This window comes from Neopsephotus bourkii, unplaced genomic scaffold, assembly GCF_033783945.1.
Source record: "Neopsephotus bourkii isolate Nb327-2 ecotype Australia unplaced genomic scaffold, CSIRO-AGI_Nbou_v1 NB_1491, whole genome shotgun sequence".
In the NCBI taxonomy this organism is placed as follows: domain Eukaryota; kingdom Metazoa; phylum Chordata; class Aves; order Psittaciformes; family Psittacidae; genus Neopsephotus; species Neopsephotus bourkii.
In genome coordinates, this window is record NW_026901967.1 from 312,241 (window position 1) to 334,868 (window position 22,628).

General features: G+C 37.0%; 1 protein-coding gene across 2 annotated transcripts in view; it reads right to left on the minus strand.

Annotated features, from left to right (window-relative positions):
- RASGRF2 (Ras protein specific guanine nucleotide releasing factor 2) overlaps positions 1 to 22,628 on the minus strand; it is a 140,770-nt gene that overhangs the window by 43,604 nt on the left and 74,538 nt on the right. Inside the window, exons 10-17 of one of the 2 annotated variants that reach the window (XM_061369282.1) lie at positions 17,887 to 18,047; positions 16,828 to 16,894; positions 15,850 to 15,986; positions 11,902 to 11,984; positions 9,519 to 9,767; positions 8,794 to 9,182; positions 5,386 to 5,511; positions 4,002 to 4,091 (exon numbers count right to left, since the gene is read on the minus strand). In XM_061369282.1, coding sequence (XP_061225266.1) covers positions 4,002 to 4,091; positions 5,386 to 5,511; positions 8,794 to 9,182; positions 9,519 to 9,767; positions 11,902 to 11,984; positions 15,850 to 15,986; positions 16,828 to 16,894; positions 17,887 to 18,047 — 1,302 coding nt within the window. Of the gene's footprint in view, positions 1 to 4,001; positions 4,092 to 5,385; positions 5,515 to 8,793; positions 9,183 to 9,518; positions 9,768 to 11,901; positions 11,985 to 15,849; positions 15,987 to 16,827; positions 16,895 to 17,886; positions 18,048 to 22,628 lie in introns of both variants that reach the window. The other variant, XM_061369281.1, reaches the window with a different exon arrangement.

Consider the following 22,628-nt stretch of genomic DNA (forward strand, 5'->3'; position numbering starts at 1 on the left):
TCTTCAATACACATGCGAATTTGAGATTTATAGTGTGGTAGCATAAAGGTCTTCTCTGCTTTCATCATTGTCCCTTTCCTAATAATTTCTCATGCTCCCTTTATCTTTTTTGCTCCTACTGAGCACTAATGTCATTTAAGGGAACTATCTATCGTAATCCTAGATCTCAGTCCTGACTGGTGCTGACAGGTACAGTGCCTCACCACCCCAACATCCAGCACAGAGCCCATTTTTTCAGTTATGGAGCTCTGACTGTTTTGCCTCATGCATATCATGTAGTATTTATCAACACTGAATTTCACCTGCAATTCCATTACATTCCACATAGGAATATATTAAATGGCACACATCATAATGTCTGCTGCAGTGTGACGCCTATGACCAACTGAAAAAAGGATTAAAAAAAGTGCCATAAATCTCATACACTACCCAGACCTGATTCACTGAGGGATCATAAAATCATAGAATAGAATCACTGAATCATAAAATAGTTAGGGTTGGAAAGGACCTTAAGATCATCTAGTTCCAACCCCCCTGCCATGGGCAGGGACACCTCACACTAAACCATCTCACCCAAGGCTTCGTCCAACCTGGTCTTGAGCACTGCCAGGGATGGAGCATTCACAACCTCTGTGGGCAACCCATTACAGTGCCCCACCACCCTAACAAGAAAGAATTTCCGCCTTATATCCAATCTGAACTTCCCCTGTTTTAAGTTTTAACCCATTACCCCTTGTCCTGCCACTACAGTCTCTAATGAACTGTCCATCCCCAGCATCCCTATAGGCCCCCTTCAGATACTGGAAGGCTGAGATGAGGTCTCCACGTAGACTTCTCCAGGCTGAACAGCCCCAACTTTCTCAGCCTATCTTCATACAGGAGGTGCTCCAGTCCCCTGACCCTCCTCGTGGCCCTTCTCTAGACTTGTTCCAACAGTTCCATGTCCTTTTTATGTTGAGGACACTAGAACTGCACACAATACTCCAAGTGAGGTCTCACGAGAGCAGAGCAGAGGGGCAGGATCACCTCCTTCGACCTGCTGGTCACACTCCTTTTGATGCAGCCCAGGATGTGATTGGCTTGCTGGGCTGCAAGCGCACACTGCCAACTCATGTTCATTTTCTTATCAACCAACACCCCCAAGTCCTTCTCCGCAGGGCTGCTCTGAATCTCTTCTTTGCCCAACCTGATGCTGTGCCTGGGATTGCTCCAACCCAGGTGTAGGACCTTGCACTTGGCATGGTTAAACTTCATGAGGTTGGCATCAGCCCACCTCACAAGCATGTCAAGGTCCCTCTGGATGGCATTCCTTCCCTCCAGCGGATCAACTGAACCACACAGCTTGGTGTCATCGGCAGACTTGCTGAGGGTGCACTCAATCCCACTGTCCATGTCAGTGACAAAGATGTTAAACAAGACCAGTCCCAACAGTGATCCTTGAGGGACACCATTCGTTACTGGTCTCCAGGTGGACATTGAGCCACTGACCACAACTCTTTGTGTGCGGCCATCCAGCCAGTTCTTTATCCACTGAATGGTCTGTCTATCAAATTGATGTCTCTCCAATTTAGAGACAAGGATGTTGTGTGGGACGGTGTCGAACGCTTTACACAAGTCCAGGTAGATGACATCAACTGCTCTAAATCATGACCATCCTATGCAGTGAATGAGACAGAAGCCCACTGGGAAAAAAAGGTATTATTTAACAAAACCCCACATAATTACTATAGTACATACCTGGGGAAGAAATACTATTATTTTAATCACCCAAATTTGAACTGCATGGCTCTGCAACATTAATACCATATCTACTATGATTAATTAGTGACATGGTTTAGTGGTGGACTTGGCAGTCCTGGAGTAAAAGTTGGACCTAATGATCTTGGAGGTCTTTTCCTAGTTGATTCTATCATTCTAATTGCATCAAGTTACAAACCAGGTGATTAAGCTGTCTGAGCTGTGGTTTGTAGCCTTGTATTTTTGTATTGATTACAGATGGGCAGCCTTGCTCCAGCTCAGTCTCCTGAGACTCCCCAGCACACACTTTTCCTGTTAGATTTGCTGCAGAACCTTCTTACTGTTCTTTAAGTCACCCAGGACAATGATCTGTTATGCAGAACTAGCTTAAATGGCAACATAAAGAAAAAAAGTACTTATGAATGTTACGGATGATGGGGTTTTTTTTGAATATTCCCATGCTTTGATATTCCTTCAATTGATTGCGTACTTGTAGATTTTATTTCTGTTTTACTTCAATGCTACAAATATTGAAAAGCTGTGCTTTTAACAGTACAAAAGCAGTAGTTCTTACTTGAATTGATCCTAGGGGGGAAAAAACAGTGTATTTTACTGCATTTTTTGAACAGTATGTAAACATACTGGAATTAATTCGTACTGCAAAATGATCCCTTTGTAGTGCCTAATTCCAAAGCCAGAGATCATTAATCATTTCAAACAAAAATTTTGCTAAATGCATGTTTCTGACAGGTTCATAAAGTTGCTAAAACTATCATTACTCTCTTGTGATCATCTAAAGATCACAGAAGTACGCAAGAGTAACAAAGGCACTGATCTATGTTTATCCAGAAATTATTTTCTCATGATGCCTACTCACTCATCAAGTGGATGACCACAACTTTAGACACAGTGAATACAAAAACCAACTGTAATCAGTGGTGACAATTTACTGACCTGCACAGAATTTCATGAGTGATTTTGAGATGACAGTCTACAAAGCAGTTTCTTGACATTCCAACAATTATAATGGAAAAAAGTCAGATGTTAATTTACAGTTGAAGTATGTTTTTCCCTACAAAATCAAAATGAACCATGGGCTTCAGTGTGCCAATGCAAAGTGAAAGTGATTTTATGGACTTTTAAAGGAGTTGTGTTTTATTTGTAACATAACCTAGGACAGGCCTCAGTGGAAGACACTAATATATCAAAGGGTACACAGCAAGGCAGCAAGCAAATTGAGAACTTAAATCAAGTAATTTCAGTTGCACTAAATACCTCCAGTCAGCAGACAACATAGCTGCTTTCTAAGGAATATAGAGTTCACGCTTGCCATAATTTATTTAAGCACAACTGCTCTTATGTATACCAAACTTGAACATAAGAAAGGTAATTTTCAAAATAAAAACCTTAAATTTTAAGTGAATAGTAAAAAATAAATAAAAAAAGGTATGATTGAGATGTTTAGCCAACTGCATATATGTAAAATATTAATCTTTGAGTAATAGGCTGAACTAGAAATATCAATGAAATAGCTGAATACAGGAATCCAATCAATAGATGGTGAACTGAAAATGTTGAGTGATAAATATAATTCTGATTTAAGTCAAAAAGAAAAGCTACCATTGGTTTACACCATGATTGTTCAAAACCTCACTGATTTGGCAGTTTCCTTAGATTCTACAAAACAAAGGCACAGAAGCTCACCCATTTCTTGAAGGTATGTGGTATAGTATGCACTCCACATTTGCTAGGTTTCGTGTTTTGTTCTAAATATATTTCTGAATAAATTCTCATCCTTTCCCTCCTTCAGGTTTATGTTGTGGTGGTTGCTGGCAAGTCCCCAGGACAGTGTGTTATATAAACAGCCTAAAAGATGATTTTACTCATTGGTGACATGAATTGCTTCATTCGTCAGAGTTTCCAGGCTGTCACAGCAGGTATGCGTGTGGTGGATGTATCTGATCATCCTGTCCTGAGTTGTTTTAGTCATTCTTATGGGTCAATTTCACTTTCAAATTAAATGCATTACAAGTATTTTCATAATGTCCATATAACTGGAAGTCAAGATGCCAACTATCTGTGAATGATGTACTGCAGTGTCCACACAAAGGCCAGGTTTCCAGACTCAAACCACCAGCAGACTAAAGTAACAAATCGGAGACTATTTAGGATTCAGGTAAGTATGTTCATAAGAAATATTTAATATACCTTCTGAGACCTATGGATCTTATTGTTACCTCTCTTTTGCGCAGCATATTTCTCACCTGGTGGACTCCCATGCCCTGCTGCAGCTGTAGCAATGGCAAAAGCAGAAGCAGGAGAGACCGAACAGTGGGTGTTGTCAGCAGTTTGGACTGTAAAGGAAAGGCAGGGAAAAGTTAGCAACTTCTATGTACTTTTTTGTATTTTTCAAGTTAAGCAACAATAAGATATTAAATCTTCACTAATGTTTTTCTTTGTGAACATTTTATGCTTTCATTGCAAGAGGCCTTTATGTTAAGGGAAATAAAAATATCCTATTAACATTTGTGATTTAAGTTTTATTTCCATTTCACTATAATTAATGTTGCTATGGAAAAAATATCTAAGACACTGCCAAGGTGAGGAATAAGCAGTAATCAAATGGCAAAAGGGGGGAGAGACAAAAAAGGGGGGGGGGAAGGGTGAGACAGAACCAATGGTGTAGAAAAGAAACCTAAACAAAAAATCATATTAGAGAACTAAGCACGTACACCAACTACTGATAGCTAGGTTCACCTGTTTTCCCAGTTCACTGTCTAGGGTGAGTACAGTTTTGCAAATTGTATTAGGCTTTCTCTATAGTTAATGCTATGAAAATTGTTTCTGACTACAACTCATATAAGAGGCAGTGTTCCACAGAGATTCCAACTCCCAAATCTTGCCATCGCACCATGAAAGTGCCCAGTAACAGATGATTACTATTGGTTTGAAATTAAATGTCTCAGCAACTTCCTAGCAGTTGATTAGACTCTACTCCGGTTTTGTTTTAATTTCAAGCATGAAATAGCTGCCTAGAAATCTGGCTTGCATGAGATGGCAACATTTTAAGCATTCATGGACGTAGCTCACAGATCTGCTAATGGTTACAAAGAGCCATGTGAGAGCTATTCGAGGAGCTCCAGCTCTCAGTTTCCTTTTCAGTTGAGCAGTTTATTCAAATTTTGGAATGAATAATGTGACACCATCTGTAAATGTTCAGTGTTATACAAAGAAACAAGTCACAGCCACTCCCCATTAACGATCATGGGTGTTGTGTATTTCATGATTACATATGGTGCCCAAAATATGCCCCTTAGTAGCTGAGAGAAATCTGTGATGGTTTTGAGATTTTTGTTAGAATAGGACTTATTCAATATCAGTCTTGAACTTTGGCACATCCTGCTTGAACTATTTAAGAACATTTTATCACAGCGAAGTCCCAGTATGCTTCCATACATTACTATACAAATTAACCAGTGTAATTCACATTCTAATAGCTTTTTTTTTTTCAATACCTGAGAAATAAGAAAAATACAAACAGAACATATTAATCAAGCATCATTCTTTTCTAACACCCTGCAAAGATTACAGCTGCAGTATTTAAACTCTTCTAAAGTGACTGACGGGAAAGAAACATCAGGTTCTCACCTCCTGGCTGACGATAGCGGAGATGACGTGGTGTCGAAGGGGATCTACATGGGGAAAGCTCTGCGGTGTCCACTGCTGAGGTGCTTTCAGGAATTGTCCGGTCCACTGACACAGACTCTAGAACTGCTGCTTTAAAACAGAATCAATGTTAATATAGGGATGCTCATGCATAATTTACAACTCTTTCATGCGTATAAACGTGTATAGGACTTGATAATCCTAAATGTATTTTCCAACCTAGTTGGTAGTCTGATTCTATGGTTTTATATTAGTGTATATTAATGCAATAATATAGTATCTAAAAATAAATATGTAACAACTTAATTATCAGATATATTGTATTATAATGTGTTACATTAATTTTATTATATTCATGTATTTATAAAGTACAAATGTTCTTTGAAAATATGAAGAGGCCACAGGCAACTACGGTATGGGGATTTAAGATATGCTTTTTTAAGGAACAAGAGCATAGTCTGATTAGTTTGTCTTACAGATATTGAGTGCCTCTGCAAGATTTTAGAGTATGTGGATGTTTGCAAACACCTAAAGACGGAAAGTCTGCAAGTGATAAACTTTGAACAATGTGAGCTGTGCTGCATTGATAAAAAAGAATATGGGCATCAAAGGGGACTTCACTTGTTTAAAAAATTAAATTTAAATAATTGAAAGCACTTAATACCAGTATTTCAATACCAGCCTAGTACCACTAAATACCTTCTAACGCAAAGTTGTTGATGTTTAATCTCTGGTATATAGCTGCTTTAAATGGTACTGTTTCTGGAATTTTTGCATTAGGAAGACTCAGTAATAATTATCCTTTGGGTGGAGTTAAAGGACTGGAAAAGTTTTGCACCAATGGCATAGCCACATAAAAGTTCATAAATAAAGAACTTGGTGAAAATCATCAAATTGTCAATTTTCAAAATATCTTGGAGAAGACAGCAGAATTTGCAGTGGAACACACATGTAATAAGGGTAATTGAAGTCATAGGTTTTATATGAGCTAGGAAAAGTTTTCTGTGTTGGAAAACTGTGTGTAACTAAAACCTCCTTAATGATATAGCCAAACAGCCCTGGAAGGTGTATTACTCTATGAAGAAGTTCTTCTATTAGAAGAACAAAAGTGGAATGGCAGAAATACAACTCCTGAAATGAGGGAAAAGAGGCTGATAAAATGTATCATAGATTTGATATGAATGACAACTGTGACTGCAGCACAAACGTTATATATAGAATATATATATAAAAAAAACTTTGTAAACAAAAAACTTTCAAAAAAAAACAACAGCCTTGAAAGTAGGTGAAGAAGGTGACTCCAGGATGGAAATGGACAACACTGAAGGAAGACAACCACCATAATAATATGTCCTGGGGAGCAGAATCTGTATGGTTATATTGGATTTAGATCAAGCCACAGTTGTTTTCTTGAAAATGAGGCACTACCAGAGCAACAGTATTAACTGTAATGGGTTGGTAGCTCCTGGTTAAGTAGAACTGGCCTCCTTACCCAGGAAACTTCAGAAGTGAAGAAGCACATTATGTATGAAAAGAAACATGCAGATTAACTTTTTGTAGTTCTATTACTACCCGTCTCCATTCTCCTTGTGAGATTTTTTTCTAAACTTACTTCTCTTCCCCAACATGCTACATGCAGCTGGGTGACAAAAGGACTTTCCCCTGCAGAACTGAGCTACCTCTCTCCAAACTCCAAACGGAGTGCAAACTGCTCCCCAGAGGGACTGGAGACACTGCACAGAGGGTTATTTAGCATTTATATGAGGTTCTTGCCATTTCCAAATGTTCCTTACACTGCCCAGATGACACTTCCAGCTTTGATAGACTGGAATACAAAATACAAATACCTATGCAGCCATGCCTACTGCTAACACTAGGCCAGAATAATCTATTCTTTACTAGTTTCCTTTACAGTATGTAGCAAAGAACATTATGTCTGATACTGCAGTTACCTGTGTACAATTAATTTTAATGCATGCTGTATATTTTGGGACATGTTGTGCTATCATATTGATTTGAATGTGGTTATATTAACACACAAGAAGAATTTGCTCAAATGTGCATACTAAATACTATATTTTACATATATAAACAGTCTGTTACACTACTCATTTAATAACATCAAGTGTACAGAAATATAAGGATTAAGTGTAACAGCCAATCAGCATTTTATGAAAGCATAAAGCATCGGCAAGCATAGACTCCTATAATGCTAAGGTGGCTAAATTGCCTGTTAAAAGCATTCTTCTGTTAAACAATTGACTGCATTCTGTAAAAGCAATCCTTCTGAATAGTACACGGCCAAATGTCTTACCAGGGCACTTATTTCAATTCATCAGTAAGGAACAGCTTTTCTCAGTTTATGGTTGGTAATCTTTTACTTCTTTCCCCTCAGATTATATCAATTTTAATTGTTACAAGTACTTGCAAGTAAAGCTGAGTTAAATTTTGCTTAGATTCAAAGTTCAAATTCCTCAGACTGTAAGTCAGGCCATGTAAGATCATTTCTAAACATGAACTTCAGGAACAAAACAGATTTTTTTTTAATTATTATTTCCTTATTTTCTGTTCAATGTAACAAAGATTAGAAAAAAATACCATATAGTTCTAATTCACTCCATCCCTTCATACCGAAAGAGCAATGAGAAATAAGCACACACTTCTGCATCCTATGAGATTAGAGCTACTTTCTCTATGAGAAAGTATGCCTTCTGTGAGATTAGAGCTTTGCCATCTATAAATACAATGATCCCCTTCTAGATGCCAACATTGAGGTTTTTATCAACTAACTTCAGACCTCTGGAAGCAGTAGCTATTCCAAGGTGCCTTACACAATCCACAGAGGAAAACAGGCTTCCACACAGGAGCAATTAATCTATTTTAGACATCTACCTTCTGGATGGATTACAACCAAGTGGTATGAATAGCACCAATGTAGCAAGTACATAACATAAATTATTTGTTTGGGTCAGTTTCTGGAAAACTAGTCCTGTTATGTAAATATGTTAAAGCTGTTCTGTCTTTACATCCCTATTTCTTTCTAACTTAATGTTTTATTTCCTACAGTAACAGTGCAACCCCAAGATCTTTCGCTTCAGGAAACACAACTGGCCTCAAATATTTCCTTCTGCCATTCTCCTTATCACTCTCCTGAAGTGAAAACAAACACGCTGCTTTTCCTACAAAGAAGGAAAACAAACAACTCATCACAGCTTCTACTAGAGAAGAAACAGAGAGCAAAGTACGGTTTCATAACACAACTTGCGTTGATAAGGAGTTAAAAAGAGATGTGCAAAACAATTCAGCAGTGATCTGATAGAAGTCAAGCCTACCTTAGAGACAGCACCATTTATCAAAAAAAGCTTTCAGTATTTTGTGGGTATATAATACCTCTTCGAATGCTTCTCCTCAACTTGTTACAGAGGTCAACACGAGGGTTCTCCAGGCTGTCCTCTATGGAGCCAGGGCTTTGCTCAGGAGAGGAGGGCCCCCTGCTAAGGTCCAGCGGTACTTTGCTACCTGACGGTGGTGGGGAAGTGGCTGGGCTGTAGGTTGAGGTAGGACTGCTTGCCACAGATGAAGCAGAGAGGTCAAGGGCACCAATCCGTGAATTCAGTGGTGAGGTCAGTGACAGTTTTCGGGCTCTGACAGGTGAGGATGTTCTGGAGAGTGACAAGGGGGGAGGAGAAGAAAACTTGCGACAGAGATGTGGTGACTTCCCATCGGCCAGGTATTCTCCTCTATTGTTTTGACTAGTAACAAAGAACAACTCCAGAGACCTGAGAGTAAGAAACAAAAAAAGCAAAAGATGATAACAAATGCCAAATAGGTTTAAGAATGAAAATACTTGCAAACAAGTTTTGGACAAATATGCATGGTACTGCAAAATCTGTATGACACTTAGCCCTCAAAGCCTAGGAAGAAGGTTGAGACGGACTTACCTGAAAACTTACACCTTATTAACAAAGAAAAAACCTTATTCTTAGTTAACTTATGTAATATAAAATGATGGTAAAACCCACCAAACAAAAAACCAAAACCCAACAAACTAAAACCCAACAAATTACAATTCCATAAGACATCTATGATTAAAAGTGAAAATCCTCAGAGCTCACCTGACAGGAATAGAAGTAAAGGGCCGTCTGTATATGTCTGAAAGTTTTTCCAGCACCACAGCTGCAGTAGTAAATATGCGGTAAGTATGTAGGAAAGTATTCAGAAAATCAATGCTTAGAAATCGCAGGTCTGTTAGACGCTCCAAAATGCGCTCAACACTTGCGTAACGGATTTGGGGTACTTTGCAGGAATTCAGTGTTTTGCTGAAGCAGATATCAATGTCATCTCTATGAAGACGAGCATCAGATCTACACAAAAATTAAATTTAGAACAATTCACCAAAAACCTGATGATCTTGAAGGTCTTATCCAACCTAACTGATTCTATGTTTCTATGATCATGGTACATGGCATCATTTTAACTGCTCCTGTCAACATAAAAGCATCGAATATCCATGCATTCTTGTATTTCAACACCACCAGGAAAATGTTAATCTCTCACGACACCTGCTTCCATTCAGTTATAATTTATGCCATAACCAAGGGAATTTAAATTTTATTTCTGGCAAATAATTAATTTACATTTCAAAGTCTAAGAAACCATTAATAATTAAATTTCTGAAATGAACAGGAGGTAGATTTGTCCCCTCTTGTCTCTTTCAGGCTGCTGTGGCTTGTACACTAATATTATTAAAAGCTCACTATAGAATAATAGTGGACTGACTGCATTTTTTCTGCTGGGATCTAGCTTTATCTAAAATAAACCAATGGCCCCTAGCAAAAGACAGCACAATTAGCCTGTTAGTGAAACTTAAGTCTCACCTGCAAGGTAACACTTGCTGTCAGGCTCCAAGAATTACTTTTATTTTTTAAAAAGAAAAGGGAACAGCATGAAATATCTCAAATTTCAGAGCAGAAATCATGGCGAGTCTTTGTTTCAGTGGAAAAGAAAAAGGACTAAATTTGGTTTGGACATCAAACAAAAATCAGTCATTTACATAATTCTACTCATAATGCCATTTCTCCAATTTAGATTTGCTTAACTTTATCTAGTTGAAGGCCTAGTTTGTAAAGAAAAAAAAGAAAAAAGTATGGATATTAAGTAAATCATCTTTCCATATTGCCATACCTTTTAGTTAAAAATTATTGGATTTTCTTACAATACAGTATGAAGACATTCCACACACTTATACATTGAATTACATGTAACTTATACATTACAAAACAATTATTCTTTCTTAAGTTGAATCCTCAGGAAAGCAGCTTTGGCTTTGTTTTTGTTTTTTTATTTCATCCAAAGACATGTGATTCTCAAAGTCAATGTGTACTGAAAATCGGATGATTTGCTTCGCAGGAGAAAAACACCAAATTTGTGCTATTAGGATCCTGTATGGTTTTTAGAATTGAGTTCTTTCTCTTGACATCGGGAGTAAGACCTTGCTTTACTCCTCAGTTTGAAAACAGGTGAATGTATTTTTAACATTCAGCAGGTAACAGAAGTGTTTACACACTGGGGAGTTCCTGAAATAAAACTGAAGACAACAAAATGCTTTTTTTCCAGGGATCAAAGGTATGGGCTCTTTCACTGTATTCACACATTATCTCTTTTTCATTTCATATACAAAGAGAAGCAACAACTACAAGACGCATCTGAGAAAACTTCATAAACAGAGTACATCCAAGAGAGAGTAATGGCCTAGTGACAGATAACAGTAAGAAAAGATATATTTCTATTCCTAGGTTTTATTCCTTGATATTTATATTGGATAACAGTAGGTAAAACTCATGCAAATACAGATCTGTAGAGGTTTCAAGAGGTAAAATTATGTTAGAAATTGGAACTGAAAATTGCTCTCTACAATAAAAAAAATGCTTTTTTAAAAAATTGAAAGAATTCAAGGGTGAAAGAAGCAAGTTTATGACCAATGATTTTAACTTCATGTGATCAATTAAAACTATGAGAGAAAATTATTTTTTTTTCTCAGAAATAAGAGAAATGGAAGACAAGATTTGGCTAATATAACAAAATAACTTGTAAAATTATACTTGTTTGCAGTCACCTAAATTCTGAATATATTTTAAGGTATATTCAATACAATTAGGAGTGATATGACCAAGAAAAGCTAACAGAAAATAAAATTATTCATCTGATGCATAACTGAAGGCTACTTCACAAATAACATAAAAATCTGATCTGAGCTGTAATCCTGTGGAGTCCAATACTGTGAATTGACAGTTTACCATTTTGAGTCAGTCCTATCATTTCAAGGAAGAGATTTCAAAAGGTACATTTTGGGAAGTAGCGTTAAATCCATTCAATAAAAAATGGGGGGGGGAATTTAAATGGTTGCATTTTCAAAATACACATTCTATTTTGTTAAAAATTTAAAACCAACCAAACAACAAGATATTTAGTACACTGGGGAAAAAATGCTGCACTTACTTGATCATATGTGGCACCGTGACCTTAGAGTTTTCTTCAAACACTATGGTCATTAAACCATTGCACCTTATATTATCAATGCACTAGAAAATGAACATTGAAATCAGTTAAAATCAATACACAATGTAAGGGGACTTCCACACTTTCCCTTCCACACTTTCCGTGTCGCTATAAGCTTAAAGCATAGTTTTTACAGGTATGGACTGATTGGTACAAGGTATTTTCATACATGAAAGTCAGTGAATCAAGATATATAGCAGACAGGCTTCTCTAGTCTTCTGTCTTTGATTTGCACTTCTGCAAGTCCACATGTATTTCCCAGCACATTCAGGCTATTCAGCTCAGCATCTTTTTTTTCACACGAAGAAGTATTTTGAGTTGGAAGTGAAATTTCCTTTGAAATTCCTTTGAAACTGAACAGATTTGAATACCCCCAACAATTAGTGAATGAGTATTAAGCTAGAAAAATCAGTACTGCAGGGAAGTTAAGACTCCTTTATACACGAACAGGTATACTAATACTTAACCTGTACCCTGTGCAAAAAAGACCAAAGAGAAATATAAACAGTTTCTAGAAATGCACCTGTAAAAACAAATTCAAATGGTCCTGTTGTTCTGACACATAGCTATGAGGGTGCTGCCCAAGTAGTTATTTTCAAACTCTTGTATAAATGTTTCAGGTTAGGCATTAGAAGTCGGAAAGACACTTCTGGGCCATGGCCTCAGCACATATTGCTTTAGAAATTGCACGCAGTCCTGTGACCAGTAGAAGCATACAGACTAGGGGTGTGTAAGTTGTTCTTCAAGCCTCAGAAAAGCTCAGTGCTAGTGGCACATAGGGGGAGCTCAAAGCCATTGCTACACCATTATTTTCTGGTTTGTACTTTTATGTAGTTACGACAACCCAGCGCTGTAAGCCTTGCTCTTGGAAGTCAGCATAGAGTCTTCCAGAGGATCAGGCTTATACATTCTGCAACAAGTACTTCCTACCTAATATTGTAAGACTCTTACTTTATAATACTCTGTAGTTTTATTTAAGTATCCTTAAAATATATATGTATATATATATATAAATACTAAGGTACATTTACCTTGACTTCAAGAATAAAAATAGCCTGCTGGCTTTAGAACATCTCATAGCAAAATAATGATTGATGTTAGATTGGTCAAACAAGATAATCAGAGGCTTCATAGTTTTAAAATATATCTACATAGCTATGCATTTAAAATACGATCTATGTAGCTAGATGTGGTTTTAAATTCAGGCATTTAAGATTATTTGAAAAGTGCAGTTTTAACAATTCACATTATGATTTTAGCAAATTGTTACCTAAAAGCACTGAGAAAAACACATCAAATAAAAATACATAATTTCCCCATGTGCATTTTAAATTCACAGAGAAGCCCTTAGCACCTAAGTAAAACTGCCTGAGGTAATTCAGCACTCTTACGCTCAGTCTGCACTGGCCTAGCATTTATCACCTCCCTGACAGTAATGGGGATCCAGGACTAAAGGACAACAAGCTCAAACAAGATGGGAGGCTTCTTCACCATCAACAAAACCCATGCATTTTTCATAAAAATTGCATGGTTTGCTTGAAAGGAATATAAATTCAAGAGGTATCACTAGGAACACAGAGAAAAATATGACCAACATTTCTTCTGCATATAGAATTTAATAAGAAGCTGAAATCTAAACAAGAAGACTAATGCTGTGATGGAATAGCAACTACATGTATACTTTTTTTACTTGGAAACACAGGAAAACACATATTTACTACAAAATATTTTTAGATGCCCTTTTTGTGATCATAACTCCTGTGTTCTTCTTGAGGGTTATACCAAGGACTCAATCATAGAATCAGAATGGTTTGGTTTGGAAGGGGCCATAAGGCTTATCCAGTTCCAGCTCCCTGCCATGGTCAGGGACACCTTCGACTAGACCAGGTTGCTCCAAGCCAGCGTCCAACCTGGCCTTGAACACTGGGAGGAATGGGGCAGCCACAGCTTCTCTGGGCAGCCTGTGCCACGGCCTCACCACCCTCACAGTAAAGAATTTCTTCTTAATACCCAACTTAAATCTTCCCTGTTTAACTCATTGCCCCTTGTCCTGTCACGACAGTCCCCAATGAAGAGCCCCTCTCCAGCATCCTTTATAGGCCCCCTTCAAATGCTGGAAGGGTGCTATGAGGTCTCCACGTAGCCTTCCCTTCTCCAGGCTGAAAAGCCCCAACCTTCCCAGCCTGTCTTCATACAGGAGGTGCTCCAGCCCTCTTATCATCATGGTTTTCAGGAGACCAGTGGTCTCACTCATTTAGACATTCTCATGCATTTTCTATTGTTTCACCCCTAATTTTCTTCCTCCAGCAGAAGACAAGTGGCATGCTTCTTGCAATATTTTCTTCCTCTTTGCTCTCTACATGGAGTATACACAGCATCTTGTGCCCCTTCTTATCCCTTTATCTCTTTTAAGCCACTGCCTATCCCCTCAGCATCTCTTGCTTCCCTTCCTGGAGAAGTCATGTTTACCTGTGCCTTGCTAAAACACTCTCAAGCTTTCTAGGCACACAGCTCTCCAGTCAGCTGTGGTGCTTTTCAGCTCTTCCCCTAAAAGCACAGTAGGGTTGTTTGGAGCTGAAGCAGTTTGGAGGAGAAGAGCTGGACTTTGGAAGCAGACCCAACTCTGATCTCTAGTCTACAAGGACTGCATTTGACTTTCTCATTTAAATTTAATATTACTTAGGCTAAGAATGGGCTTATTCCTGTGCATCCCATGTTCCAAGCTAGTTCTTAGGCAGTCTTTCTTACACCCCAAATAATTCCAATACTTTCCTATTTAAATGGAACAGCATACATGCTGAAAATCCATTTTGTAAAAAATCTCCAAGCAGGTCAGTCTGTAAGACCTGTATGCATTGAGGTGCAGCTCAGACTATATTTTGAGATTTGTATCTCTTTATTTTTGTTCCTTTACAATAGTCCAGAAGAAAGTAACTCAAAATACTTATTTTTAAGCAATTTCTACTAATTATGACTCCAATTCACCTGGAGATGTTACCAGCAATAGTAGCATCTTTAGAAATCCGTCAAATTCCACACGGATACTTGTCTAATCAACTGTTTATCTTAATATTGATAGAAAATAGGACTCAAATTCAGAACTGTGAGAGAACGATGTACTGTGTCCCATGGCAGGGCTTGGAACTAAATGAGCTTTAAGTTCTCTTCCAACCCAAATAATTTTGTGCTTCTGTAACTCTATAAACAAAACAGCAATGCCTTAATTCATACCTGGTTGCCTGAAAGTTCAGATTTTTCACAGTGCATTCAATTTCTTTCCCCAGATAGATTCCCGTAAAAGTTTTTCTGCTATGTTTTTAGCCAAAAGCACTCTTCTTATTTTTTTTATCCTTGACATTGAAGTATTTTAAATCACAATTTTTCTTCATTCATGATAAAGACAACTGCACATTGCTAGAATGCTCAGTAATTATTAATAATGGTTTGTTAGTATTCTTTTTTGGTGGGAAACAGAGTTTATCTTATTTTCTCACTGCATGGGAGATGTTTATTTATGTGATGTGGTACTGTTTTTACCCTCAGGACTCTCAGATGTTTCCTGATCTGTGTGAAAGTTATGAACAAACAAGTAAATCAAAATACATATCTGGATGGGCTCTCCTTAGGCATAAAATATACTACCATTACTATTATATTTGTCAGCTGACAATTTTGTATTTTACATCCCATCTTTCCCAGTGAGAAACAGATTTCACTGATGACTCAAACATAATTACAGAATTCTGAGGAGAACAGGTAACACTAAGGGGTTTTTGTATATATTACAGCAAATCAGCCCTCAAGAAATCAACATCTCTCCTTTGGATTAGTTTTCAGAAGTGCAAAATAAACTAAGATTTCAATACAAACATTAATACATTAAACTACCTGACTTATGTCACTTGTCCATGCAGCTTTCTCCTGTCGTGATGGGGCTAAAAGGACAACAGTAAAAGAAGGAGCATCTGTAGGTTCAACTACAAGCTTGAAATCAAGGTGTCCAAACACTTGTCCAGAACTTTTTGCTTTACAGCCAGAGGAGAGAAAAAAACCCAACAGTCAAAATGAAAGACTTCAGACTGTAAGACAAAGAATACTTTTTTCATTTAAAACTGGAGTTACTTTAAAACATCTCGCTGTCAAACAGCAAACCCAACTGTGAATCCAAAATTCATATGCAAAATTAAAAAAAAAGTTGCAAACATGCAATACTGGGAAGTTGCTGTACATTACTTTTAAATATACCAAGTAAGGCTAAAGTCCTTCTACACTGCTATGTTGATATACCCTCAGTATACGAGAAGTACCAGTGGAATTAAAGAAAACTGATTTCAGAATTCAAGTGCAAAACTTGCCTAAAACTGCAGGATGGAAGACAAAATTAGTAACATTAAAATCAGCCTGAGATTGTGTTTTATTTTATTTGAGCATGCCTGCAATTAAGATTTGTAGGGTCTCCAAAACAAAAACTTTCCACTAATTCTGCCAACTTAATCAATCCCCATGTATTTAAGAAACCCAATTAGCTACTGGTTCTTTAAGGCATACTTTTTTCTTTCCAACATTCTCTGGGTGAAGCTGTAATATAAAAGTCAGCAAATAATTTCCCACATTCCTTCAGTCAGTCTACTTGAAACTCCTATGTGGGATGTCAACAGAAAGAACAAACATAGCAACAAAACCCTCTTATCTATGCCACCACATCTGTTACTAAAACATCTATTCTACTGAAGCACTTCAACACTATTCCTCAGGTTTTACAAAAAGGGAACACATACCAATTTGCTCCTGTGAAGAATAAACAAAGGGTACCAATTTAAAGAAACTAGAAACTGTAATTATTACAAACAGCTGAGCTTAACTTACAATCATCATCACTTGCTTCTGTCTCCTCGATCAGTGTGCACTCTATTAAAGACAGAACACCTCCTGTCTATGAAAACAAAGCACATTTTTCACAGACTTTTTTATATGTTTCTTTCCTTTTTACATTTCTTATTACAGTTATTTTTAAACATTGATATACTTTAAAATTTTGCATTAAAATTTTTAGGAAGATACATCAATTTCATGATACATTTTTTTACTGAAGAACTGCACCCAGACAAATTAGATATAACTTTTTCCTTAATCCAACAAATCAACAATATACTCTTATGTATATTTTTTTTCATTTTTACCACACTGTAATTTATCTCACATACAGACTTGTTCACAAATATTAAAAAAGGTAACTAGAATTTCATCTTCCCCTGAATTTAAATAAAATACATAGAAGATTTTTTTTAAAGTTTGGTTATACTCTATTTACTTTGCAAAATATTTTAACTATTTAAGGGGTGAAAAGTGAGAAAGCATGCAAACAGTCTTAAAAACCTCTCAGGAATGTCTTTATCAAATTAAAATTCTATTCAACATAATCCATTCTGTAAACTACCAACACTTCTTTATTCACAAGCCAACACCATGAAAGCTTGATTCTTCACAAATATGACTGGAGTGTTCTTAGAAGAGCTTTCATCTTAAGAGAATGTGCTGTTTGACTTGTAAAAATAATTTTCTTAGAGCTCTTGAAAATATTCCTTGGTAATTCCAAGGGGTTGTACTGCCTATCTTATGCACTGAAAACTGATATTCAGTGCTAGCTTATAAAAATAGACACAACAGAAATGAGACAAATAGGTCTTGTTTCTAACTCCCAGCTTATTAGAATTACATGCTCTTAGGGAAAAAAAAAATGTAGTTAGCAAGAACTCTGGCTAAATTCTATTATTTGTAATGAACAGGAAAAGCAGTTAACTACTCTGCACCACTTTGATTCTATCCATAACAACATATGCAAATGTCAGGTTAAAGCCATAAAGTAATGAAATATTGAAGTTGTGTTTTCATTTTGTAAATTGAGTTAGAAGGTAAAGTCTGTACCTTGAGAAGATGCAGCTTTCCTCCCGAACTTCTTGTACAAATTAAAAAATGTTTTGTAAATAAGAAGCACTGCCTTTCTCCTTCTTTCTTCAAAGATAATGATCCCAGGCGAACTTTACTAAGTTTTCCCCTTTCAACTGAAGGGACTTGAATAAGGGAACCTGATAATAAGATTCAAAATTTACTGTACCATAGTAATACTTAGTGTTTAAAGTGTTAATGCATTGAATATCATATTTTTATTTAACGCAGCTTTTCATTATAGTACATATCAATATACATCAGCATCTGTTTTAAAGACAAGTCAATCCCCTTTTTATGTAAAAGTTCACTTTATTTTTTGTTATAACTAGACTCAAGCAAGTATATATAGACAAATGCATGGCAGGATTAGATCTTGGCCGAATTCTTATGCAATCTAAACACACTAATCGTACTTTGATCAGAAAATGAAGCTGAATAGCAAGCTGCACTTTTGACAGCTGCTAGACTTGCAAAAGATGTATTACTTACAAGCCATAGAGGCAGAGGATGAAAAGAACAGGTTTTGAAGCAAAAGAGTTTGCGTGTGTGTGCCTGTGTGCAAGAGAGATGGAAATGAAGCCCATTTCTTATCTTCTGCTGCATAATTTTCAGTGCTCCACAGCTCATCTAAAATGTGTTACCAGTAAAATACTTCTGAACTGAATTGAACTTGCTTATATAAGTCTGAATTTGTGCTATGCAGAACTCCAGACTGGGGACAACTTTGCTCCTCTGACATTTCATACCTCAAAACCAGTCTCTGACCAACTTTTCCAGATTGGTAACACCACATGTATCACTTCTGAATTTGGATCTGGAGTTAAATTTGTTAGTAAAGTGCAATTCTTCTATATATCAAAGGGAAGGATTTTAGATACAACTGTTACCAGACAGTGCAGCCAAAAGACCTCCTAATCTCTTTCCAACATGTCTATCCTTACTATCACACCGGCTCTCCCTTATTCCAACATTAGCTACCTAATAGAGCTAAACCAGCAGGAAACTAATGCTGCAAAGAAGCAGCTGACTTAATTCCCTGATATCCCTCACTTGAAATGTCAAAAAATCACCAGTGATGATGCAAAGGAAGTTAAAAGCAGCAGAACAAGCATGAGGGGATGGATATTGGCCTTCCTCTTCCAGAGGCAACAAGATATTGACTAGTGCTGTATCAATGCTCGAACTAGTGGCAAGCATGGACGAAAGAATCACCCATGAAATATTAATTACTAATTCTTATTCTACATTGTCACATAAATAATCTTATTCAAAGTTCATATGCAGAGTCTTAAACAAAGAAATTAAAGTAACTGAGAAAGCTACTGTTCATCTATATTTTTTTTACACTTAGCTCCCTCTATATATTTAATTAACTTTAAGTTATTAATATATTTGAAGCTCACACTGTCTGGCATAGCAAGATATACACCAGTAAATATGCAACAGAACACTGTTCTTTGAGAGACAATTCACAATTAAACTAAATGTGTACAAAGTGATTTGTGTCATTGCAACAGAACAGTGAAGTAGTAGTCCAGAGATCTGCAAAGGTCTGGAACATATTTTGTATTCACTTAAATTCTGACCAAAACCCACAGATACTTATTGGTTGTTGCACATTTCCTCCAGACTAAACAACGTACCTGCCCCAACTTTGAATGACAGGAAGGAGATCATTCCCATGTGTTGGAACAGTGGCTTTTCCATTCTATACTGACTCCCCCCTAGGTCACATTGCAAGGTGAAGTATTGTGTAAAAACGATTCCCAAACAACCTCCCATCACAAAATTCTCAGTGTCATTTTTATTTTTCTCCTGAAGTTCCCTCTACACATATAGGGTAACCATATTCAACCTGTATGTCTTATTTCTGCTTTGCTTCTTAGAATAACAGTATCTATAAGTATGATGTGCTTACAGGTTAAGCTTTACAGGTACACAGGTACAGGTAGCTTCTTTTTTTTTTTCATTTTCATTAGAATTCTTTAGGAATACCATATTATGTTCTGCTAAAACGGGCTGAACGTTTTGAAATGTTATTATTTAGTAAGGTAAATAAGAACAGATTTTTTTAAATGCCGAAACAAGAAACTGCATTATTTTGCTTTGATATTCAATATTTACAGAGGGAAACACATACACGCTGCATGGCTGACATCAAGCAAGGACATAATGCATTCCTATCAAGTTTTTGTGCTTAATGAAACTGGGCGTTTGCCTACTATGCATTCTATTACAGATTTCCTCTTAAGGAAAACAGTGGTCATGACTGGCTGATGTACAGTTGCAGTGAGCAAGTGAGCCTAATTTTAGAAAATTCATTAATAGTATAGCTGTAATCTCAGGAATTTTTATCCCGCTACAAACCTAAGCACTTTCAGTACTCCAGTGCTGCCAGAATAGTCACTCCATTACCCTTTGTTCAATCCAAGAAATACAAAAGGTTGTATTAAAAAAAAAAAAAAAGGCTAAAAGCTTACATTTTTAACTGCATGATTTACAAATCTAAAGTTTGTGTTTCTCCATTCTGGAGGTCTTTTAATTTTACCATAAAGATGGTGTGTCAGTAACAATAGGTAATGGTCCATGGTGAAACACACAAAAGTAGAACAGTACTGTCTGGCATGGGTTGTGGGAACATAACCTTGAAAACAGGGAGTTAACACCATTGTTAGCAAAAGGGAGTCTCATACTAGTTGCAAGACATATAAGATAATGGTCCTTGCTGTCTCCTTCCCAAAAATCCCCTAAAAGTCCTGAACCCCAGAGACCCTTTTGGTATAGCTGGCTACTCCTTCCAGTGTAGGCTGGCCCCCTACGTCAGAATGAGTGTATATTTTTGCTAGTATAAAAGCCCAAGCCTCATGAAATGAGGGGAGGTAGAACTTCAAACTACCGAGGTCAATGTTGCCTCCGCAGGGACGCCCACTAAGGTTGAGCCTGCCACCTCGCACTGCAGTGATGTCTCTCAGAGCTCATTTCCTGATCATCATCACGTGGTCTTTAGGGCTGCTAAGATGAACACTCACCAAAAATACCCATCACTGTTTCTTTAACCCGTTGCCAGCTATTTCTCCCTATATTTTTGTATAATACTAAACTAGCTGTTTTTTTTATCTATTGCCTCTCTCTCAACCTGGAATCCCCAAACTCTGGAACAGATGGTCAAACACTGGAACAGGTTGCTCATTCCAAAAGGCTGTGGAGTCTCTATCCCTCAAAAGAACCAAAACCTGACAGGACATGGAACAAAGCAACCTGCTCCAGCTGATGTTGCTTTGAACAGACGAGACTGGACTGGATAATTTCCAGAAATCTCTTTGAAGTTCAACTACTCCATGATTTTGCAATCGTGATGTATTTATCAGTAAAGCTGAATTAATAACAGCCAATGGCAGGAATATCAGACAGAGTGTTTAGAGGTATCTAAAGGGCCTTGAGATGCCCTGTTGTCTGGGTGTCAGCCAATGTTGGATTGCATTTTGGGACTCCTTATGTTTCCTTTAGACTCTAAAAGAATATGTTCCTTAATTGTCTGCCAAGACTTACAGGATGCCTGGCAATGAAGGCTGTATCTAAGCAAGAGACAGAGAAAAGCAGACCTAAAGAAACCTGAAGGGGAATCCATGATCTACATTGCAAAGCACTGCCAGAGACAGTTCCCATGGTCTTAACTTGCATAGCTCAACAGAATCAATCTCTTCTTAGAAAAATAAAATATATAAAACATAGCAAAATTGTAATATGCCTTCACAGAAAAAGCCTGAAAAAAAGGTAAAGGCACATCTCTTCTCTTTTCAGCTGAAAAGTGGTTTCCTGTACCAATCTACACTGATCAATACAAAGAATAGGAGCATAATCAAAAGTAGAGGAGGTGCATATCACAGTCAGAGTGACCCTACTGTCATGTGTGAAAGGAAAAAGCACTCTGTGTTATTTCGTTAGCTCTATTCAGATTTTTGCACTCACAAAATCACATGCAGTGGATGTTCGAAAAGCCTTCTGTACAGCCCCTGTAGCCTACAGTCTTATCCATCATCCTTTGACTGTATGCCCAGAAAGAAATCTGAATTTAATTTACTTAAACTATTTGTTTAAGTTTGACCAAACTGGAGAGTTTGACCTGGGTCTAACCCTTCAACAGTAATCTTTTTCAGACTGATTCCCCAGAAAAAATAGTAAGATTTTACTGAAGAAACATTGGGTACACAGACAAAATAATACCAGTCAATCTTAAGAAGGAAAGCCCCAACAAATATATAAATATGAAATATTGTAATCACCTTGAAAAAATAAAAAAATTAATTAAATTTCATGGTTAAAGTCAATCTAGGATTATCACAGCCCTATAATGTTTTGGCTGTAGATACAATATAACAGCTCTATGTTTTTCTTAAAGCCATATGCATAACTCTTTAAATACCTCAGTTACAACAAATACACATTTAACGAAGACTCAAGAAATTTAATAGTGACTGTCATACAAACAATCTTGGCGGTTATTACAGAAAGTTTCATAGATTGGTCATATGACTACAGAAACAGCGTAGAATAGATCTCAAAATGTATACAAAACCTATTAATTAACAACTGTGTATGCAGCTCTATTAAATACCAACTGTTCTGCTGAGGCTCATGAAAAGACCTCATGAAAGGATGCACCTAAATTACATTCCTAATACATATAATGCTTTTCAGACACAAAGAAGTTTTTCCCA